This window comes from Zootoca vivipara, chromosome 17, assembly GCF_963506605.1.
Source record: "Zootoca vivipara chromosome 17, rZooViv1.1, whole genome shotgun sequence".
Classification (NCBI taxonomy): domain Eukaryota; kingdom Metazoa; phylum Chordata; class Lepidosauria; order Squamata; family Lacertidae; genus Zootoca; species Zootoca vivipara.
Genome location: NC_083292.1, coordinates 23,571,724 through 23,591,414, shown reverse-complemented (window position 1 = coordinate 23,591,414; position 19,691 = coordinate 23,571,724). Strand labels below are relative to the sequence as shown.

Here is a 19,691-nt window from a genome sequence, read left to right as displayed (position 1 = left end):
AGAACTCCGTGTTGGCTCGCCTCTCCGACGGGGCCGCGCTCCACCAGCTGGGGGCGCAGGGCGAGGCGGAATTCTTAAAAAGGCCTACTATACCAGAGGGCTCGAACCTAGTTTTATGCTGGAAAAATTTCTCGCAGAGACTTATCAGAAGGGGTACAAGTCTGACGCCGCAAACAGGTTGACACTTGGAGCCGCAGAGACCTGTGCTCCATTTGTCCCGCAGTCGCAAAGCTTCCTGGGGCAAGTCGGTAACGGGTCCTAACCTCAGCTTAGGAAAGGCGGGTTCCAAAGGGATATGTAGTGACACTAGGGAAACTAGCTTTGATGATGTGTCTACTTAAGTGACCTGTGATGCACAATATTGACACCTAATCTGAGGTTTGCTGAAGGGTAAGTGTAAGCAGGTGTGTGACTGATCAGTCTTTCCAGTAACATTTGCTGAATCAATTCATGCTAGAGGAAGCAACAGAATTCTCCTCAACCCAGCAGGCTCCTCTGAAGGCTACAATTTCAGTGTTCTTTAAAAGGAAGCCAATTCAACCTACCAGTATATCAGATTATCTGATGAAGTGTGCATGCACACGAAAGCTCATACCAAAATAAAAACTTAGTTGGTCTTGAGGGTGCTACTGAAGGAATTTTTTTATTTTGTTTCAACTCAGACCAACACGGCTACCTACCTGTAACTAGATTAAACCTGAGGTTGGGACACAACCCAGGGATGGATACACTGCACTGAGTGAATGGGCAACTTATAAGGAACATACTATTTTAATATTTAATTCAGGACATCAAAGTGCTTATGGCTAGAAACCCCAGAAGGAAACGGTGGTTAAATTTGTGTTCAGGAAGCTGAACTGAAAATCCTTGGTTCAGCAAGGCTTGATCACTTAGATATAGGTCTTCTGCAATGCACTTTTTACACACTTAACACAGCTCACATTTCCTCTTCTGTCTGCAGAGAAATGGATCAGACTTGCGCTGTCATGAACTACTTCCCTGAGGCAGTAGGGAAGTGTTACATTGTTTTCCAGACCCATTTTTTAAAATGCCCCACCACACCATTTTTAATAAATGGGAGAGGAGACACGGTGCAGATGGGCAGTAAGCTCTTGAAGGATAGAAACTGAACATATACCAGGAGAAATGCTTGCTGTCTCACTTCTACCACAGTAAAATCAGAGATCTCTTCCCTTTGCATCGATGCACATCTGACCAGCCCATCAACTCTCAAGGCCCATAATTACCTTTTCCCCAAGGGGCACAGAAGGCAGATGATTGTGTAACTACAGGCAGCATAAAAACAAAGAGTGCTGCTCCTTTTACACAGTTCCATTTGTGGTCTCATTGGGAAAGTTCAATGTAGGCCTCACTAATTGAAGGGGAAAGTAATTATATGTAAGACTGTGCCCTTTGGTTTTAAGGAGAAATCCACTCTAGACTGGAAATGCAGCTCATCTGACACAAAGGGAACAAGCAAAACACTACTTAGAGCTTGTTGATGTGTTCTTGGGTGATTCTGTCTGCGCTGGGAAACTAAGAGGGCAGATCATGTCACAAGAAATATTTGCCCCAAAACTCAAGAACCTTAAAAACATGGAACAGATTCAGGCCAGGAATACAGCAAGTTTGCACATTTTAATCAGTTGCCCCAAAATCATAATCCTATAAAAAGCAGTACAGTTATTAATTAACTACCTACTTGGAAAAACACAGATAAGATTGGCTTCACTCCAAGCATTTTTGTCAAATTATTACTAGAAACTGAGCGAGCGTTCAGCAAACATTGTCAGTTGACAATGCTGCTTTTTGCTTTGTGTAGCCACGCTTATTTAAAACTCTGATTAGATTTTAATTGCTACTGCTGTTCATAGGGGGGGGGTCTCTTTGCAGTTGCACTGTGAGTTAACAGTGGCAGAAAAAAACATTCATTTAAAAAAAACAAAAAAAGTTATGCTGCAAGAGATGAAAACAGGTTTCCTCCTACAAAAGCAGCAGCACTTGGGGAGAGTACAACTACCTGCCAATAACATTCTGGAAGATGTCCAGCTGTCCTCACCCCTCAGCATTCTGGCACTCTATTTTGTGCAGAGATAGCAGTAGTAGGGCATGGCACAATCTAACAAATATAGTAGGCAACATCAAGCTGAACTCCACACTTGCTCCTGACAGAACCATCACTTCAGCCCTTCACAGCTTCATGAACATCTCTCTCGATTTCTCCTACATCTTGGGGTGTGGAGCCCTCACCTATCCTATGGCATTCCCCTACTTGAGCCCCTGTGAAAAACTTGACTGCTCCCACTATCTGAAAAACTTAACATCATGAAAGACAAATAGGGTAGATATATTGGTTGAGGTGGGGAGAGAGAAGGGAGAGGTTCCCAATAAGATTGTAAGGGAGCAGTCTTAAATATTGAAGGAATAACAAACACTGGAGACAGAGACCTCCCAGTTCTAGGCCTGAAGGGTGTTCCAGGCCAGTAAATATCCTGTGCAACTAAAAAGGGGAGTATTTTGATAGCATTGATCACTTATTATCATCACTGTGTGATGATCACCCACCAGCAGCGATGGTCCTGAGTTCTGCTGTTTACGTACACACTTCAATATGAAAGGAATAATAGCAACACACACACCCCACCAAAACCACCAGGCAGCTGGATTTCCTAAACTATCAGTCTGCCTACTTTTTATTTACAGTTAATACAAAAAATAAAACCTAAACTCACTTCTAACTTCAGGTTTACTTGTGCACTCTATATTAGCAAAAATCAAATGATGCTGTTACATAAAAGCAACTGAGCTCACTTGGAAAGGATACAAAGTGATCCTTTCAACAAGCACATTAAATGAGGATTTCAATGCTAGAACAGTTTCCTTTCTAACTGGTGGGACATGGCAAGAGGCAGGACCAAGGAACCAGAAGCAAATGTTCACCATGTTGCCACCTTCACCCAGGGACTTTGGTTTTAAAAAGACTGAATATACAGCAATTTACAGCAGTCCTGAGGCCGAGCACAGAGCCCTAACATTGAAATTAGGATAGCAACCACAAGACTCTCCTAGAAAACGGTTTGTCTTGGATGGCCCCATATGGCTCGCTAAAGTAAACAACACCCTTTACTTGGTATAGGAAAGGACAACAACAACAGAAGATACAAGAGCTACAATGACAAGCTGCTAAGGGCACTGTGACAAAGGGTGGGAAGAAATGTAGTGACTAAAAGGATATTCTGAAATCAAATGGCAAAGACTTCTCATCAAGGATGTAGCAGTTGGGGTTTATGCTAGACGTGTTACAACGGCGGGCGCCAGAACAATGACGCAGTCCCACCCCAGGAAAGACGGGGGAAATCCTTTACAGGCGGCGCTGGTAACTAGCATGCAGCTGCAGTTGTGCGTTACGCATGTAATCGCCATAGGCACCCGCATATCGGGCATAATCAGACTGTGTTTCTGGGAGACGGCGATAATCCAGTTGAGCTTTTGTCGGCGAATGGCGGTACGCGTGGGGGGAGTCTGTTAAATGGCGGAAATCTGAGAGGTCAGATAAACGGCGGTCATCTGAGAGGTCAGAACCGTACCTGGTTAAGAGAAGAGACATTAGATATTTGATAAATAAATAAAAACCCTCATGGCCGATGCCTTACATTATATACACACTATGATTGAGAAGGCCCCCTCCACCTGCACAGAAGATGACTGCTGTGTTGTAAGCACAGAAAAGAGCCTACTAAAGGAATCTAAACAATAATCTTTCCTCCATTGTCTGACTGCAACTGGGGCCGTTTTACTTCTCTCAGACATGGGGAATAATCTCTCAGTGGTTCAGCTATTCTGTAATACTCATTATACTTCATCATTTAAGCAGAATTTTGAGCCTCCCATCAGAACAGTGATAAAGCACAGTACCATGCAGGAGGCCCAGACCTCACAAAACTACACCCAATAGTTTCTAAGATGGATACAAGAGCTAAGGAGTATCAAGGCTCAAAAAGACTTGGAGATGTTGGAGGTGACCGAAAACGATGGATTATGCTCGTCATTGCCAGGAATTAAGCTGGTGCAACTCTTATTTGCAATCTCAGTCAAGTCTCAAAGGTCTAGTTTGCCTTCTGTGTGGTGGGATCTGGTCAAGTAGCAGAGCCTTCTCGCAAACACGTACTCACAATTATCCAGAGATATGTGCAGGCGGGGGGAAATGGTAACAGCGCAGCCCATATTTGCTCCCTTCCCCACAAACAGTAAAGCACAGAAAAGATTAGAAAGATCTGATAGAGAGAAACTAATGGCACAGCCAGTGTAGCAAAGGTTAAGCAAGCCCCACTCCTGACCCATCCTTGCTTTCGAATAAATGCAAATTTAAAGTCATAGCAGGAATTCTGCTCCCTCCCATGGAACCACAGAATGAAGTTCTCCTTTGAACCCCTCTGAAAAGTGCAGAAAAATCCTTGGGCAGAAGGTGCGATTGGCGTGAAAAGCATTACAACTGGTCTAGCTGCATACCTCTTATTCATTGCAGCTGCTTTTCTGTAGAGATCCTCACGGTTGCCACGCGGTGGAGAGAGGCGAGTGCGTTCATACGGCGGATGGAGAGCTGCAGCTTCTGACTGGGACAATGCTGTATATGAGGCTGCCTGTTGTGCAGATTGAGTCAGCCCATTGTATGATGGCTGAGCTCTGTAACCTGCAGCTAAGGGAACAGAAGTGGATTGCTGTGCAGCATAAGCCGTCTCCGCTGGGTTTGAGACTTGTGCTCTGTAGGCTGTTGACAGTGAAGCAGAGAGCTGTGTTTTATAGGAAGCAGCTGCTGCTGCTGCTGCTGCTGCTGCTGCATCCTGTATACCATAAGCAGCTGCCAAGTTTGCTGCAGCCTGTGCGCCATATGCAGCTGGCAGGGCAGATGCAGCCTGGGCCCCGTAAGAAGCTGCATGGCCAACAGCTGACTGGACTCCATATGAAGCTGACTGTGTTGAGAGAGGGTGGGTACCGTACAAGGCTGCTTGGTTGGCTGCAGGTTGGGCCCCATAAGATGCTGAGAGGGCAGCAGCGGCAGCTGCTGCCTGGGCACCGTAGGAAGCTGCTGCATATGTTGCAGCAGCCTGGGCCCCATAAGTGGCAGCGTATGTTGTTGTGGGCTGGGCCTCATAAGAAGGGACTTGAGAAGCAGCCACCTGTGCTCCATAAGCAGCTGCTTGGGCACTGTAGGATGTTAGTGCGGAGGCTGCTGGCTGGGCCCCAGAAGTTGCCTGGGGAACAGAAGACTGGGCTCTATATTGATTTCCAAGCATGGCTGAGGACTGGGCTCTGTACATTGCAGCCTGCCCAGTTGTAGGCTGGGGTCTGTAAGCCATCCCAAGTGATGCTGCAGGCTGGTCTCTGTAGGCTGTCCCGAGGGAGGCAGAAGCCTGGTCTCTGTAGGATGCTTGCTGGGCTGCCATAGGAAGTATGTAACCTGCTCTTGTTGGTGAGCGTCTAATGGGGCTTCTGTCCCTTCCAAAATAGGAAGCAGGTACCTGCCTAGCCTGACTGTCTTGGGAATCAATTTTGGTTAAATTGTTGTTCCCCAGGTGCTGCTGATAGTCATACTCCAGTGAAGAATAAGTAGTTCCTCCCGCTGGGAAAGCAAGATTACCAGATCTCAAATTGTCATTCCTGGGCTGTAGTTTATCCAGGGTTGGTATTTTGTTCTTTTCAGCTCTGTTGCCCAACTGGCCGGTGTGCCCAGCTGGCCCCCTTTTATGAGCCTTATTAGAAAGTTCCACATTAATTCTCTTGCCCTTGACTTCCCTTCCATTAAGATGTTCAATGGCGGCTTTGGCATCCTCATCCTTCTCCATGTGAACGAACGCATAGTCTGATAAAGCAGCAGACAGAAGGTTATCAATACGGAACATATGACATTTAATTACTGGAACCCACTCATACTTTGATGTGCCCTAGAAAGGCTTCAGCCTGAAACACATCTGTTTGATACCAGAAGAATGCAGAATGAATCAGCTGATGTGGCTTGCTGGGCAATTCTTTAAGAGCCACAAGGAAGGAGCAGGCCACTGGCACCTATTAAGGTACAAGGAACTGGCCCCTGTCTTAAAAGTTTGAAGGCTAAGCATCAAACAACCCATCCTATACCACAGCTCACTCCGCCTCCTGCATGATTTGCACATAATTCACAGTGTGCCAAAGCATATCAAACACTCTCTGTGTTGCTTGATTTCTCATCTTCAGCGTATTAATCCTCAGCAGAGGACTTTCCCCCACTGCCCCCAGTCAAAATGCTGAGAACATTCCTGTTGCGCATTCAAATGTTACAGTTTCATTTATACCTGAACATCTTCCATATGGATACTACCATGCACAACAGTAAATATTTCCCTGCCCTCAGTAGTTGTGGCATTTTGCTTCTAGAAGCAATAAGAAAAACTGCATTTAGGATGGTGGCTTGAAACTGAGCTATCAAAATTTAAGGAAAAGATTAACTCTGATAAAACCAGAGGCTGGACTTGTAAAGCCAGTGAACCATGACATTTTATATGGTTTTAAACAAGAATTATGTACTACTTTAGCAAAGGTGGATTTCAAATGACAGCACAAAATATACAAGGACAAAGGTCACAATTTTATTCTGTATGGCAGGGGACCCCAAACTTACCCGGCTTCAGGCCGGTTCCTCTGGCGCCGATTGTGCGGTGGGCACACGCTTTTTTTGGTGCGGCGCCGGAAATAGCTTGTGCACGTGTGTATGGGAGCGTGTTCCCCCGCCCTCCGGCCCATGTGTGCGCACAAGATATTTCTGGCGCCGTGCCAACCCGGAGATGGGCAACCGAACCACGGTGTGCCAGTAAGAGCGGGCGGCGTCGGGGGTCGTCGAGGGCCGCACAATTGGCTCATGCGGGCCGCATCCAGCCCCCGGGCTGTAGTTTGGGGACCCCTGCTGTATGGTTTCCCTCCACCCACTGGATTCCACAAGTCATAACAGAATGGAGAACATGCTAACAGCTTTCTCAAGGTGTGTTCCCTACTGCATCTCTCCCAGCCTTACATGCCATAGCAGGCAAAGGACAAGCACCTCTGTTGCAAAGGTTGTTGACTACCGGACTCTGATAAGAAGCCTAAAGGACTCATGGTTACAAGAACTGCTGGAACAAACTGCCAAGACTGCTGAATACATTTAAGACTTTCTGATGTTTCAACCTAGTACTTATTATAAATCAACATGGCTGGATCCTGCTGATGCAAAAAAGCAATTTAAATCTAGGGAGCTTAAAATAAGCACCCAGTGGAATGAATCTGAGGTTCTATTCTCTAAAGTTGCTTCTTAGCTTCAATAAGCAAGTCTGTGCCAGTTTCACAAACCACACACTTTTCTTTCACTGCAAATCCAGAGAATGGAAACAGGCTGCTATGTGCACATCCCCTCATAGATCTGAAAAAGGAACTATGAATCTGCTGGTAGATCTCTGGGTGATTTGCAGATCAGCAAGGATTTCTGTGTTTAACTATAGAAGCAACAAAATTCCTCTCCCCCTAATTATGGCTGCTGAAATGAAGAAAACTTGGGGGTAACCAGGAGAGGATTTTTGTGTGGAAGGACTGTGTTCACATACAGTACAATCAAAATTCTTTTATTCTAAGTTTGTATCTTGCACCTGTTTCCTGGATCTCAGGAGTCTAGTAAAAAACAAACCCAAAATCAAAACAGATCCTGCAAGTCTGAAGTCTGCTCATCCCTTCCCATTCAAATAGCTAGAACAAATAAAGTTGAAATATTAGACCACTATTTCTTTAACTGTATGCTCTATGATGAGATCAGAAAAGTGATCAGGTTTTCAGTTTGGGCCAGTATGAAAAAAACGGGAACACTCATTGTTGGTGAAGACTGTGATGTACTTACTGTTATATGAATTTAAGGTCTCAAATATATAAATAAAATGTACAAGGCAAACACGTACATAAATATATAAACCACATGTCTGAAACAGTACAGGAAGACAGTCCTGAAACCATTTTGACTCTCCCAAACTGACCAAATGTTTCTCTGCAAGGAGGGAGGAAATGAAATAACCTTCCCCTTGTCTCTGTGCTCACAAATCATGCCTTAAGGGCACATTTAAGGTGTGAATACAGTGAGCCTGTGACCTGGATTCAGGAATTAAGAAGTGGCGCTGTGGGTTAAACCACAGAGCCTAGGGCTTGTCGATCAGAAGGTCGGCGGTTCGAATCCTCACAACGGGGTGAGCTCCTGTTGCTCGGTCCCTGCTCCTGCCAACCTAGCAGTTTGAAAGCACATCAAAGTGCAAGTAGATAAATAGGTACCGCTACAGCGGGAAGGTAAACGGCATTTCTGTCTGCTGCTCTGGTTCGCCAGAAGTGGCTTAGTCATGCTGGCCACATGACCCAGAAGCTGTACGCCGGCTCCCTTGGCCAATAAAGCAAGATGAGCGCCGCAACCCCAGTCGTCCGCAACTGGACCTAATGGTCAGGGGTCCCTTTACCTTTAATAACAAGTGGCCAAAACCCAGATAATGCAATCAGGTAACCTGGCAGACAGGAGATAAGCAACACACAGGATTCTGTTTTAGACTGCCCCTGATGTATTTCTGCTGGAGTCCACCTTTCTGTGATGTATGTATGATGTATGGGGTGGTGGTCCTGGGCTACACCCCTTCTGTGATTTATGTATGATGTTTCTTGGGGTGGTCTTGAGTTTGAGGGTGGGCAATTTCAAGTCTATATAAGGGCTGGCACACCTTTGGCACACCTCATCCTCTCTCCTGCGTGTGGGGGGAGCACCCTGTTGCAACAGTTTTAATAAAGATCAGGCTTACTAGCTGCTTTGCTTCTCAATATTCTCTGGTTGGCCTCTGTTATTTCCTCCTACCGATGGAGAACCTACGAAGAATTCTAAACGGGCAAGGAGCAGATTTTGTTTACAACATTACAAATAGATATTTTTTACATATCTAGCTGCAACAACTAGCGCAAATTTCTTGACAATGCTTGTCAGTTCTATGAGTGGTATTTCAGTGTTTAAGCAGCTACATTTTGAAAAATATAATAAAATGGCAGACTGCTAAACCCGCAAGCCATTCATTCTGCAGCACACAACAGATTCTGTTCTGACCCTCCCTATCAATTGGGATGGGGATACACACAAACATAGATGAGTATGTACTGTATCTGTTTTTCCCTGGTGAGATACATTGCTGACCTAGCCCAAACACAAACTGAATTTTCATAAGTCTTAGTGTTCTCAGCCAAAGTACTTAAAAAAAAAACTGATCCAGAAGAAGAAACACAAGGGAGGAAATGATTAACAGAGCTTACAGAGACACAACTGGAGTCAAGGAGATAGCATTAGACCAAACAAAAGAATGCATCTAATAACAGTTTAGAGAAAGAGAGAGAAGCAACCACTCCTGGCGATGTGAAACCCAAACCATCTCCTGAGGTGCAGTATGCTTCTATACACCCTAGCCTACACAGGAGATTAATGGGAAAACTTCAGTTCAGGATGGGTTTGCTGTCCTGGAACAAATGAGATATTGCATTTGATTACATGCTGCAAACAAGACCTGAAAGTGGCATTGAGAAGGATGTGTACACGTAAACTCAAATTAAAGACACTGTCATACGGCTTACTGGAAATACAGGAGAGGAACAAAATATGAACCTTCCTCCTGACCCACTTAAATGATAAAGTTGGGACTGAAGAGACAGTTGCCTCCGATTGAAAGCTCTGTACAGCACGATGCACCGCCGGGTCCTTTAAAATTATGGAAGATTCAGAAAAGCTCTAAAAGGAATGCTTGACACATCATAGCTCAAATGACAGAGAAGAGGAATATGCAAACTCTTCAAAGCAAATGCCTACCCAAAAAGCACAGGACGACGCAAGTGCATTTGGCAGTAATAGTTGGGGTTATAAAAGGAGAGAGAGGTGGGGCCTGCAGCTTGGGGTGACAGCTTCAGATTTAAAGTTACTTACCAGCCTTAGGACTAAACTACTTGGTGGGGAAAACCTCTCCAACCATACCATTAATTTTTTTAAAGCTCTGTCTAGCACGTGTTACTATTAAAAATTACAAAATAATGTCTTGACGAAGAAATGAAGTGAGGGTTTTTAGTTGCAAACCAAGTGGCTGAAAAATGTGTTTAAGAAACGGACATTCAAGCCACACAAGCTGTGAGGAACAGTTAAAAACTCACCAGCTACAATTGCGGCAACACCTCATACCTTGGTTCAGTTATCAGTTGGAGAACTCCCTCCCTATGGCTCTTGAGGGATACATTTGCCCATGACTGAAACACTGGTTGGCACTCACAGAATTTATTAGGTCGTTTTTTCATAAATATCTGTTTACTTTATCTATTTGGATTTGGAGATACAAGTAGTCTCCACAGGGGCCCCATCAGCTATGAATTTTATCCCCCCATTTTTGTTTGGTATCACTGGGGAAATTCTCCATATTTACAAATAGTTGCATATAAATCTTAAAAAGAGAGTGGGAGGGGAAAAGACAAAAGAAACCTAAACACTAGACCAGAAGAACCCTGGCTCATTAGAGGCTGCACATATGGGCATGGAGTCTCAGACCTGAGGAGTGAGGTGGGACTGCCTTAGGCACACCAGCAATAAGCACGACAGGGATGTTGACCAAAAGCAACATCCCTAAGGAAAATGAAGTGGGGTCTTTTCCTGCCTAGGCAGAGAATAGAAATGTTACTCCTTTCTAACACGGCAATAGGACTTTTATTTTAAGCACTATAAAATCCTGCCAGTGGAGACTTGGGCAAACAGATACCCATGACCACACCACACACTGTCCTAGCAGTATCCACCATGCAAAATTCTACCTTTGACTCTGCTCTAAGAACAGCACTTCTGGTATCCTTATAGTACAGAAGGAGTGTCTGTTGCAAATACTTATTAGGCAGTACTTCTCACAGCATGGGTGTACTGGGGGGGCGGGGAAGAAACTATAGTACTAGCAACAATAACTTAGAAGCAAGTCTCAGAGAACACAGACTTACTTTTGAGTAAAGTGGCATATGATGCGTCTGCTTATGTCAAATATAAATCTATGGTGCACCTGCATTTAGAACAATGTAAATAATTCTGGTCACCTGCTGTCAAAATGTATTCAAATTGTACAGAAAAGTACCCAATGAGAAATAAATCTCTCAATAACAGATGGGACTTGAAAGAAAATGTTCAGGGTTGAGTGCTGCTGTTCAGGATTCCAGTCACTCCATCTCATCTCATACAGAACCCCCATTTTCTACCCCTCACAGCAGTAAGTCAACACTGTGTGCCTACCAAGCATTGAGTTGTTTGGAGGGTGTGTGTAAGAACTTTCTGATGGAAAGAGCTGTTTGACAGTGGAACGGAAAGTGGTGGACTCTCCTTCACTGGAAGTTTTTAAGCAGAAGTTGGATGGTCTTCTGTCACTGATGCTTTAATAGAGGTTCTTGCATTGCAGGGAGTTGGACAGATGACCACTGGGGTCCCTTCCAACTCCACAATTCTATGATTCTACTGGTGCCCAATCCCAGATTCATTAAAATCTTGGATTTCTCCATTGATTTTTATGGGCAGCTTTAAAAATAGTTTCTCAGCATGAACCAAAAGACCGCAATTCAAACAAAGAGATTGTTCTCTCTACACTTTTTATGTTTATGTCTCTTCCTTCATTCTCCTTTTTCAGCAATTCCCATTAAATCTTCCCTCCCACCCAGTTTCTCCCATCAAATACAGCAAGTTCTCCACAAGCACAAGGCACACTCAGTTCTTATTGGACTGTTTTGGAACTTCTCCCACTTAGGCCTTTTCCCCTTGAAGTTTTTGTATTTGGAACTTTTGCAAGGGTCATCCAGAGTCTGTCAATACCTCCCTCTTGTGCTTGTCTGTTGCCATTTTGGCTATATAAGTGGTAGCTGTCGATGAACTAAATAGAAATTAGAATACAGGATATTTAAGAAGGAAATGTTCCTGTTTAGTGTTTTGGGATACTGAATCCTAGTGATAAACGGGGTCGCCACTTCCATGGTACTTTGCTTATGAAGTTCTCAGGGGCCAGCTGGGGCTGGAGAAATGTTTTAAAGTAGACGGACCAACTGTCTAATCCAGGGGTCAGCAAGGTTTACCTCGCCTGGGCCGGTTCACTCCAGCTGAGGTCCCTCTGTGGACCGGATTGCGGGCATGCATGAGTGTGTGTGCCCGTGATTTCCAGCATCTGTGCAGATGCGATTTCCGCCGTCTGCATAGACATGATTTCTGGCATCTGCACATGCGCGAATTCCGGCACAGTGAAACTTTGACCACCTCTGCTGGACAAGAATAGTGTAGCTACAATGATCCATGCTCTGGCAATTTCCCATTTCACTACTGCCAGATATTGTGCATGGGGCTGCCTTTAAAAAACAATCTGGAAATTGCAAGTGGTAAAAAAATGCAGCTGCTAGCTGAGCCACTGGATGCATAACTGGCCACATTTCTGAGCCTGTTCAACATACCAGCCTGGCTCTTTAAAATACTGCACAGCAGCTTGGGATAAACATACATTATGGAAAGCCCATGCTCCCACCATCCTGCCTTGAGAGTACTCCCCTTCTTCACATTAGCCCCACCATCAGGAATAAGGCTTCTGTCAGCGGTGTGCGCCAGTTACAGAATTGCCTTCCCAAAGCATGACGCTTTTCATTTAGGTGTCAGGAAAAGAACCCCAAGTCTACTGTCCCGGGCATTTCAGCTACCGTTAAGCGCAGCAAGCTAGTCCTTGCAATCACTCAACAGGAAAAGGCGCGCTCCGCATACGTTTACAGGCGCTCTTTACCTTCTCACTCAAACCAACTTTTTTACGCTCTCACGAGAACTAGGCGACTTCTCGCGGAACAAGCCTACCGATAAGCATTAGCAAGGGACAGAACCTCCCCAGCTAGAGACAGTCTACCTCCAAGTATCTCCAGCTACTGAGGAGGCGGGGGCGGGGAGAGATACAACGGCGGCAGACGGGGGACGTTGTCGCTTTCAACACCTGGCGGGCGAGCTAGGCGGATCAGGAGCGGCGGGGGCGACTTAGGAGGGGGAGAAGCGGCCTCTTTCGCAGCCGAGAGGGGAAGAGGCACACGCCGCCCGCCTCCCCGGCGGCACCGCGGTTCGGGCGGGGCGGGCGGTGGGGTTTCGAGGCCGAGGTCGCCTCCGCCTCCCGTACCTTTGACGACGTCGCACTCGACGACGGGCCCGTACTCCTGGAAGAGGAGGCGGAGCTCGCCGCTGGTGCAGGCGGCCGGCACGTTGCCCACGAAGATCTTGACGGTGTGCGTGGGCCTGGGGCGGGAGGGCTCCACGACGACGCGGTGCCCGTGCAGGAACTGCCCGTTGAGCTTGAGGATCGCGCGCTCGGCCGAGGCGTCGTCGCGCATGTGCACGAATGCGAACTGCTTCATGAGGGCCACCCGCAGGACCTCGCCCGGCTCGGCCGCCTCGAACAGCTCGCGCAACTCCACCTGCGAGGTCTCCTCGGGCAGGTTGCCCACGAACACCTTCACGCCCGGGTGCATCGGCTCGCCCTTCTCACCGAGCGGAGCCAGGCAGGGACAGAAAGAGAGAGAGAGAGAGAGAAAGAGAGAGGAGGGGGAAAGGAGGAGGGAGGGAGGAAAGACGCGCAAAATGGCGGCCGCCGCGCTGACTGTGGCGGCAGCGCTGACCCACAGGAAAGGAGGGGCCCAAGTCGCCGCGCGTGCGCAGTGCTCTGCTGGTGCCGCGCATTAGCGCGCCCCTCCCCCTCACAAACCGTAAGGCCCTGAACTCTGAGGAAAGGATGCGAGGCGCGTGCGCAGTGTTCAGCTGACGTCGCGTTGCGCGTGCGCACAAACACCTCCCCGGCGAGATACAGCAGGGTCTTTGAACATGCGAGTGTGGAGGCTGCAAATTTAAGTTTACATGAAATGCGTACACGTGTCTAAGGGCGACATGTTACATTGATGGGTCCTGTAGCCAAGGAGGGTCGGCAGTTGCCCCCCAGATCAAGTAGAACAAGAGAAACACTTAACTGACCAATCAAGTAGGTTCTGCCCCCCCTCCCAAAAAATCCTGACTATGCCCATGCTGTAGAGCAGGGATTTAGGGGAAAATATGAACTACACTATGGGACGCAGGTGGCGCTGTGGTCTAAGACTGGACCTAACGGTCGGGGTAAAGGTAAAGGGACCCCTGACCATTAGGTCCAGTCGTGGCCGACTCTGGGGTTGCGCGCTCATCTCGCATTATTGGCCGAGGGAGCCGGCGTATATCTTCCAGGTCATGTGGCCAGCATGACAAAGCCGCTTCTGGCAAACCAGAGCAGCACATGGAAACTCCGTTTACCTTCCCGCTGTAGCGGTTCCTATTTATCTACTTGCATTTTGACGTGCTTTCGAACTGCTAGGTTGGCAGGAGCTGGGACCAAGCAACGGGAGCTCACCCCATCACAGGGATTCGAACCGCCGACCTTCTGATCAGCAAGCCCTAGGCTCAGTGGTTTAACCACAGCGCCACCTGGGTCCCTAACGGTCGGGGTACCTTTACCTTAACTACACTGTAGGTTGCGCTTCTGGGTCAAATGGAGCATTTCCTCTCCCCCTTACCTAAATTCCCCTTAGATGGAAGTTAGAGCTCTAAATTGATGGTTATTTATCACATTTATATTAAGAGGCTTTTTTTCTGCACTGGTCCAGTAAAAACGCTTCCGCTGGGCAGACCAGAAACAGTTCTCTTTGCAGAGCATTAATCAAGCACAGCGGCTGGATTCTTGTTGCGGTAAAAGTCTTGTAGCTTTGCCAGTAACGACCCACGGAAGCCCAACTTTCAAAGACAGTTTTATTGCAGACAGATAATGAAGGGCCATGAACACTGCCAATACCTTTATTTTAAGACACACATAATTGATAAGAAAATAGTTGCATAGTATTTAGGATTCAAATACACAGCACATTGTATAGAGGGGCTTGAAGTGTGACAAAGCAAGGGGCCATAAACACGTAGCTTGCAAACTGTTATCAAATGCCTACACCCAGACACCCAGTAAGGCCGGATAAAGGAAGGAGGGGAATACAAGCTAGGCTCACAGGATCAGATAAGAAGGGAGTATGGCAGTTTGGAATGCATGTGCTTTTTGTAGTTAAGTTTTGTTTTCGAGGAAATCAGGTGTTGCCTGTTTGTGACTGTATAAAAGGATTGTGCATCCACCAGTCGGTGTGCAGGTTGCGAGCTTATTGCACTGCACCTTTGCTTAGCATATGCTGAACAAATAAATCTTGTTGTAACCTGCCTGGCATGTTGCCTCTTTGTGTTGGTTCCATTGCTCCTATTACCCGGGTGGGACTTAGGTCCTACAATAACAGAAACACCTCCAGAGCTTTCAGACATGGCTGCTCCACACCCCACAGGCAAACAAAACAAACACTCTATATATACTGAGCACCTTAACAACTTAAAATCACGTGACTTTGCTAATTTGCCAGCGTTTCAAACCCTAACATATATACCACCTTTTCCTTCAAAGAGCACACGGTCCCCATGAACCTAGTCAGGTAAGTTAGGCTGATAGGCTGGCCCAATGTCATCCAGTGCGCTTCACAGGCCAAGGCAGGATATGAACCTTGGTCAAAACCATTACAGCACACTGGCTTGTGATTGGCCTGCTCAAAAGTTAGTAGCAAAGATGGGAGATTCTGTTGTTTCAAAAATGGGTTAAATTTTTTAAAGTGCAACGTGTCCATTTTCAAGTTAATGTCAAACTAGGAGACTGGGTAGGCTCATAGCTGCCAAGTTTTCCCTTTTCTCGCGAGGAAGCCTATTCAGCATAAGGGAAAATCCCTTAAAATAATAATAATTAATAATAATAATTTTTATTTATACCCCGCCCTTCCCAGTCAAGACCGGGCTCAGGGCGGCTAACAACAAATAATATCAACACAAATATAAAAGAAACAATTCAGTTAAAACAACAGAATAATACAATGTTAAAATTCAATTTTTAAATTAAAAATCTACGAATAAGATAAAACCATTATAAATAAAACCTTAGGGGAGGGTAACCGTGGGGTCAGACTGCGTCAGTCCGAAGGCCAAACGAAACAGCTCTGTCTTGCAGGCCCTACGAAAAGATGACAAATCCCGCAGGGCCCTAGTCTCCTGGGACAGAGCGTTCCACCAGGTCGGGGCCAGTACTGAGAAGGCCCTGGTCCTGGTCGAGGCCAGCCTAGCCACCTTGTGACTCGGGATCTCCAATATGTTATTATTTGTGGGCCGTAATGTCCTCTGTGGGTCATACCGGGAGAGGCGGTCCCGTAGGTACGAGGGTCCTAAGCCGCATAAGGCTTTAAAGGTCAAAACCAGCACCTTGAACCTGATCCTGTACTCCACCGGGAGCAAGTGCAGTTGGTAAAGCACTGGATGAATATGATCCCGCAGCCGGGACCCCGTAAGGAGCCTCGCCGCGGCATTCTGCACCCGCTGGAGTTTCTGGGTCAGTTTCAAGGGCAGCCCCGCGTAGAGCGAATTACAATAATCAAGCCTAGAGGTGACCATCGCATGGATCACTGTGGCTAGATCAGGTTGAGAGAGATAGGGGACCAACTGCTTAATGCGGCGGAGATGGAAAAATGCCACCTTGGCTGTGGTTGCAACCTGTGCCTCCATGGAAAGGGAGGCATCCAAGGTTACCCCCAAGCTCTTGACAGAAGGGGCTGACACTAATTGGGCCCCAGCGAAAGATGGAAGTTGGCCCCCCCGCCCCATGTCATCCCGACCCAGGACCTCTGTCTTCGAAGGATTTAGCTTCAGCCGACTCCCACGTAGCCATCCAGCAACAGCTTCCAGGCACTTGGTCAATGTGTCCGGGGCCGAGGCAGGACGGTCATCCATCAACAGATAAATCTGGGTGTCATCAGCATATTGATGACAACCCAGCCCAAAACTCCGGACAATCTGGGCAAGGGGGCGCATGAAGATATTAAAAAGCATTGGGGAAAGGATTGCACCTTGCGGGACTCCACACACCAAGGAGTGCCGCGGTGACAACCCCCTCCCTAGCGCCACCCTCTGTCCCCGACCTGAGATAAAGGAACGCAGCCATTGTTGGACTGTACCCTGAATCCCCACGTCGGCAAGGCGGTGGTCTAAAAGCTCATAATCGACCATGTCGAAGGCGGCTGACAGATCTAGAAGAATCAGCAGCCCCGACCCGCCTTGATCCAGCTGTTTACGGAGGTCATCTGTTAGGGCGACCAGTGCTGTCTTGGTCCCGTGGCCGGGACGAAAGCCGGACTGGAATGGATCTAAAGCCAATGTTTCATCCAGAAACCTACCGAGCTGTGCGGCAACCGCTCTTTCAATTATCTTACCCAAGTATGGAAGATTTGAAACAGGGCGATAATTGGATAGATCTAGCGGATCTGACAATGCTTTCTTTAAGAGCGGACGCACCACTGCTTCCTTCAACTCCTCTGGGAAAGTCCCTGAACTGAGAGACAAGTTGATAATCTCAACCAGGGGGCCCCGTACCTCGTCTGGACACGCTCTAATCAGCCAGGACGGGCAGGGGTCTAGGGAGCAAGTGGTGGGCCTCCCAGCCTGGAGGAATCTGTCGACATCAGCGGGGAGTATGTGGTCGAAATGGTCCAATACTAAACTCGAAGACAGTCGAGGGGCCTCTAGTTCCGCTATTGTATCAAAATTGGCAGAAAGGTCATGGCGAAGTGTCAAGACTTTCTCCGCAAAAAAGCTCGCAAATGCCTCACAGCTATGGGTCGAATTTGTGCTTAAATTTGACTGTTAGAGACCTGATTGTTCGAAAAAGTTGTGCCGGGCAAGAGCTAGCGGATGCGATGGAAGCTGAGAAGTAAGACTTCTTTGTGGCTTTCACCGCCACCTCTAGGTTTTCATAAGCGACCTATAAGATGTTCTTGAGGCTCCGTCGCGAGTATGCCGCCATACTCGCTCAAGCCGTCTGAGGTCCCGCTTCATTTTCCGAAGTTCCTCGGTGAACCAAGGGGCCCGGTTTCAGCGGGGTTGCAGAGGGCACTTAGGTGCGATCTCATCAATGGCCGCCAAGAGCCAGTTATTCCAGTTCTCGACCAGCTCATTTAACGAGCCACCAGGGGGAGCAGGGTCCCGTAAAGCCTGATGGAATCTATCAGGATCCATCAGCCTTCGCGGACGAGCCCAAATCGGCTCACCACCCAAGCGGGGCAGAGGCGGTAAGTCAATCCTGGCTTTCAGAGCGTAGTGATCAGACCATGGCACTTCCATAATTGGGGACATGATCACATCTATACCTGCACCAAAAATCAAATCCAGCGTGTGGCCTGCTTGGTGTGTGGGACCCAAAACAAACTGGGAGAGCCCTAATGTCGCCATGGAAGACACCAGGTCCGGAACCCGTGAGGAGGGGGTGGCATCGGCATGGATGTTGAAGTCCCCCAAAACCAATAAGTTAGGGAACTCCAAGGCCCAGCCGGCCACCACCTCCAACAGGTCCGACAGGGTGGCTGCTGGTGCGCTGGGTGGTCGGTACACCAGCCAGACAGCCAAGCCCTCCTTGGTGCCCCACACTAGGTCAACACATTCAATGCCGGTGATTGATGGTGATGGCAGAGCCCTGAAAGAGCAATCCTCCCGGATTAACAACGCCACCCCTCCCCCCCGACCCACAGTCCGTGACTGGTGGAGGACGGAGAACCCAGGGGGTGTTATTTCATGTAATGCAACTACTTCACCTTCACGTACCCAGGTCTCCGTCACACAAGCCAGGTCAACCCCCAGTGAGATAAAAAAGTCTCGCATAGTGGCGGTTTTATTGCCTATGGACCTGGCATTGCACAACACCAGTGACGGAGGTGGATAATCCCTGCTCACCCTACCCTCGTCCCTCGGGATGGGGCGTAGATTGGAAGGGATTCGAGCATCACCACATCTCAAAACCCTTCGTCTGTGAAATCTACCCCCACCACCATACCTCCCTCGCCCATCGACAGTGGTGATCCCTAGCCCCGTGTCAGCGTCCTCCCCAAAGGAGTGATGTCCCTTCAATAACAGATCTGCCCTAGGCCCAGTCTCTTGAATAGGAAGGATATAATGATGATATGTAGAATCGGATGGACAGACATCTCCAATAGGTATAAGTATAGCCCCTCCCGCCACATCCCGGATTAAATTAAAGTGCACAGTTTGTCCATCAAGGCACCCGTCCCCTGGGTTCCTGTGTCAGTCTTCTGCCTGAATGGTTTCTAAAGTGCCAAGTTTGTCCACAAAGACTGAACCATTTCCAGGCCTAGGCTGCACCAGTTCAACTTGGTGTGTTGTCAATTTTGGTGTTGAAGGAAGTGTTGGGGGGCCCATTTCTTCCGGGGTCAGGTATTGACATGCCAACCACTCCTCATTAGATAGGGGCTTTGTTTTGTGATTGGCGTAATAATAATCCAAAGGGGCCGGAGGAGCTAGAAGGAAAATATGTTTTCTTAGGGCCGAGAGTTCATCGATCAGTGTATCCTGAGACTGCTGAAGTTGCTCTAGATTGGCCATCAGGCATTGCCCATTCTTTAGAATAAAATCATTTCCTTCCTTGCTAAATGATGTTTGGGGTTTTGGGGGCTTATTCTCATGGAGATGGGTTTTAACAGTGACTGGGTGTGGTGATTTAGGA

The 19,691-nt window shown here is 47.5% G+C and overlaps 1 protein-coding gene across 2 annotated transcripts; it reads right to left on the bottom strand.

Moving 5' to 3' along the window:
* Positions 1-1,619: 1,619 nt before the first annotated feature.
* Positions 1,620-13,741, bottom strand: LOC132591094 (RNA-binding protein 14-like). 2 transcript variants are annotated; one of them, XM_035099452.2, is made up of 3 exons: positions 13,218-13,736; positions 4,510-5,860; positions 1,620-3,587 (listed from the first exon to the last, which is right to left on the bottom strand). In XM_035099452.2, the coding sequence occupies exons 1-3, from the start codon at positions 13,564-13,566 to the stop codon at positions 3,362-3,364; spliced, it is 1,926 nt and encodes a 641-aa protein (XP_034955343.2). In that variant the 5' UTR covers positions 13,567-13,736; the 3' UTR covers positions 1,620-3,361. The 2 variants fall into 2 exon arrangements, with proteins under 2 accessions (XP_034955343.2, XP_034955342.2); XM_035099451.2 differs by having other exon boundaries at positions 3,451-5,860; positions 13,218-13,741.
* Positions 13,742-19,691: the final 5,950 nt, after the last annotated feature.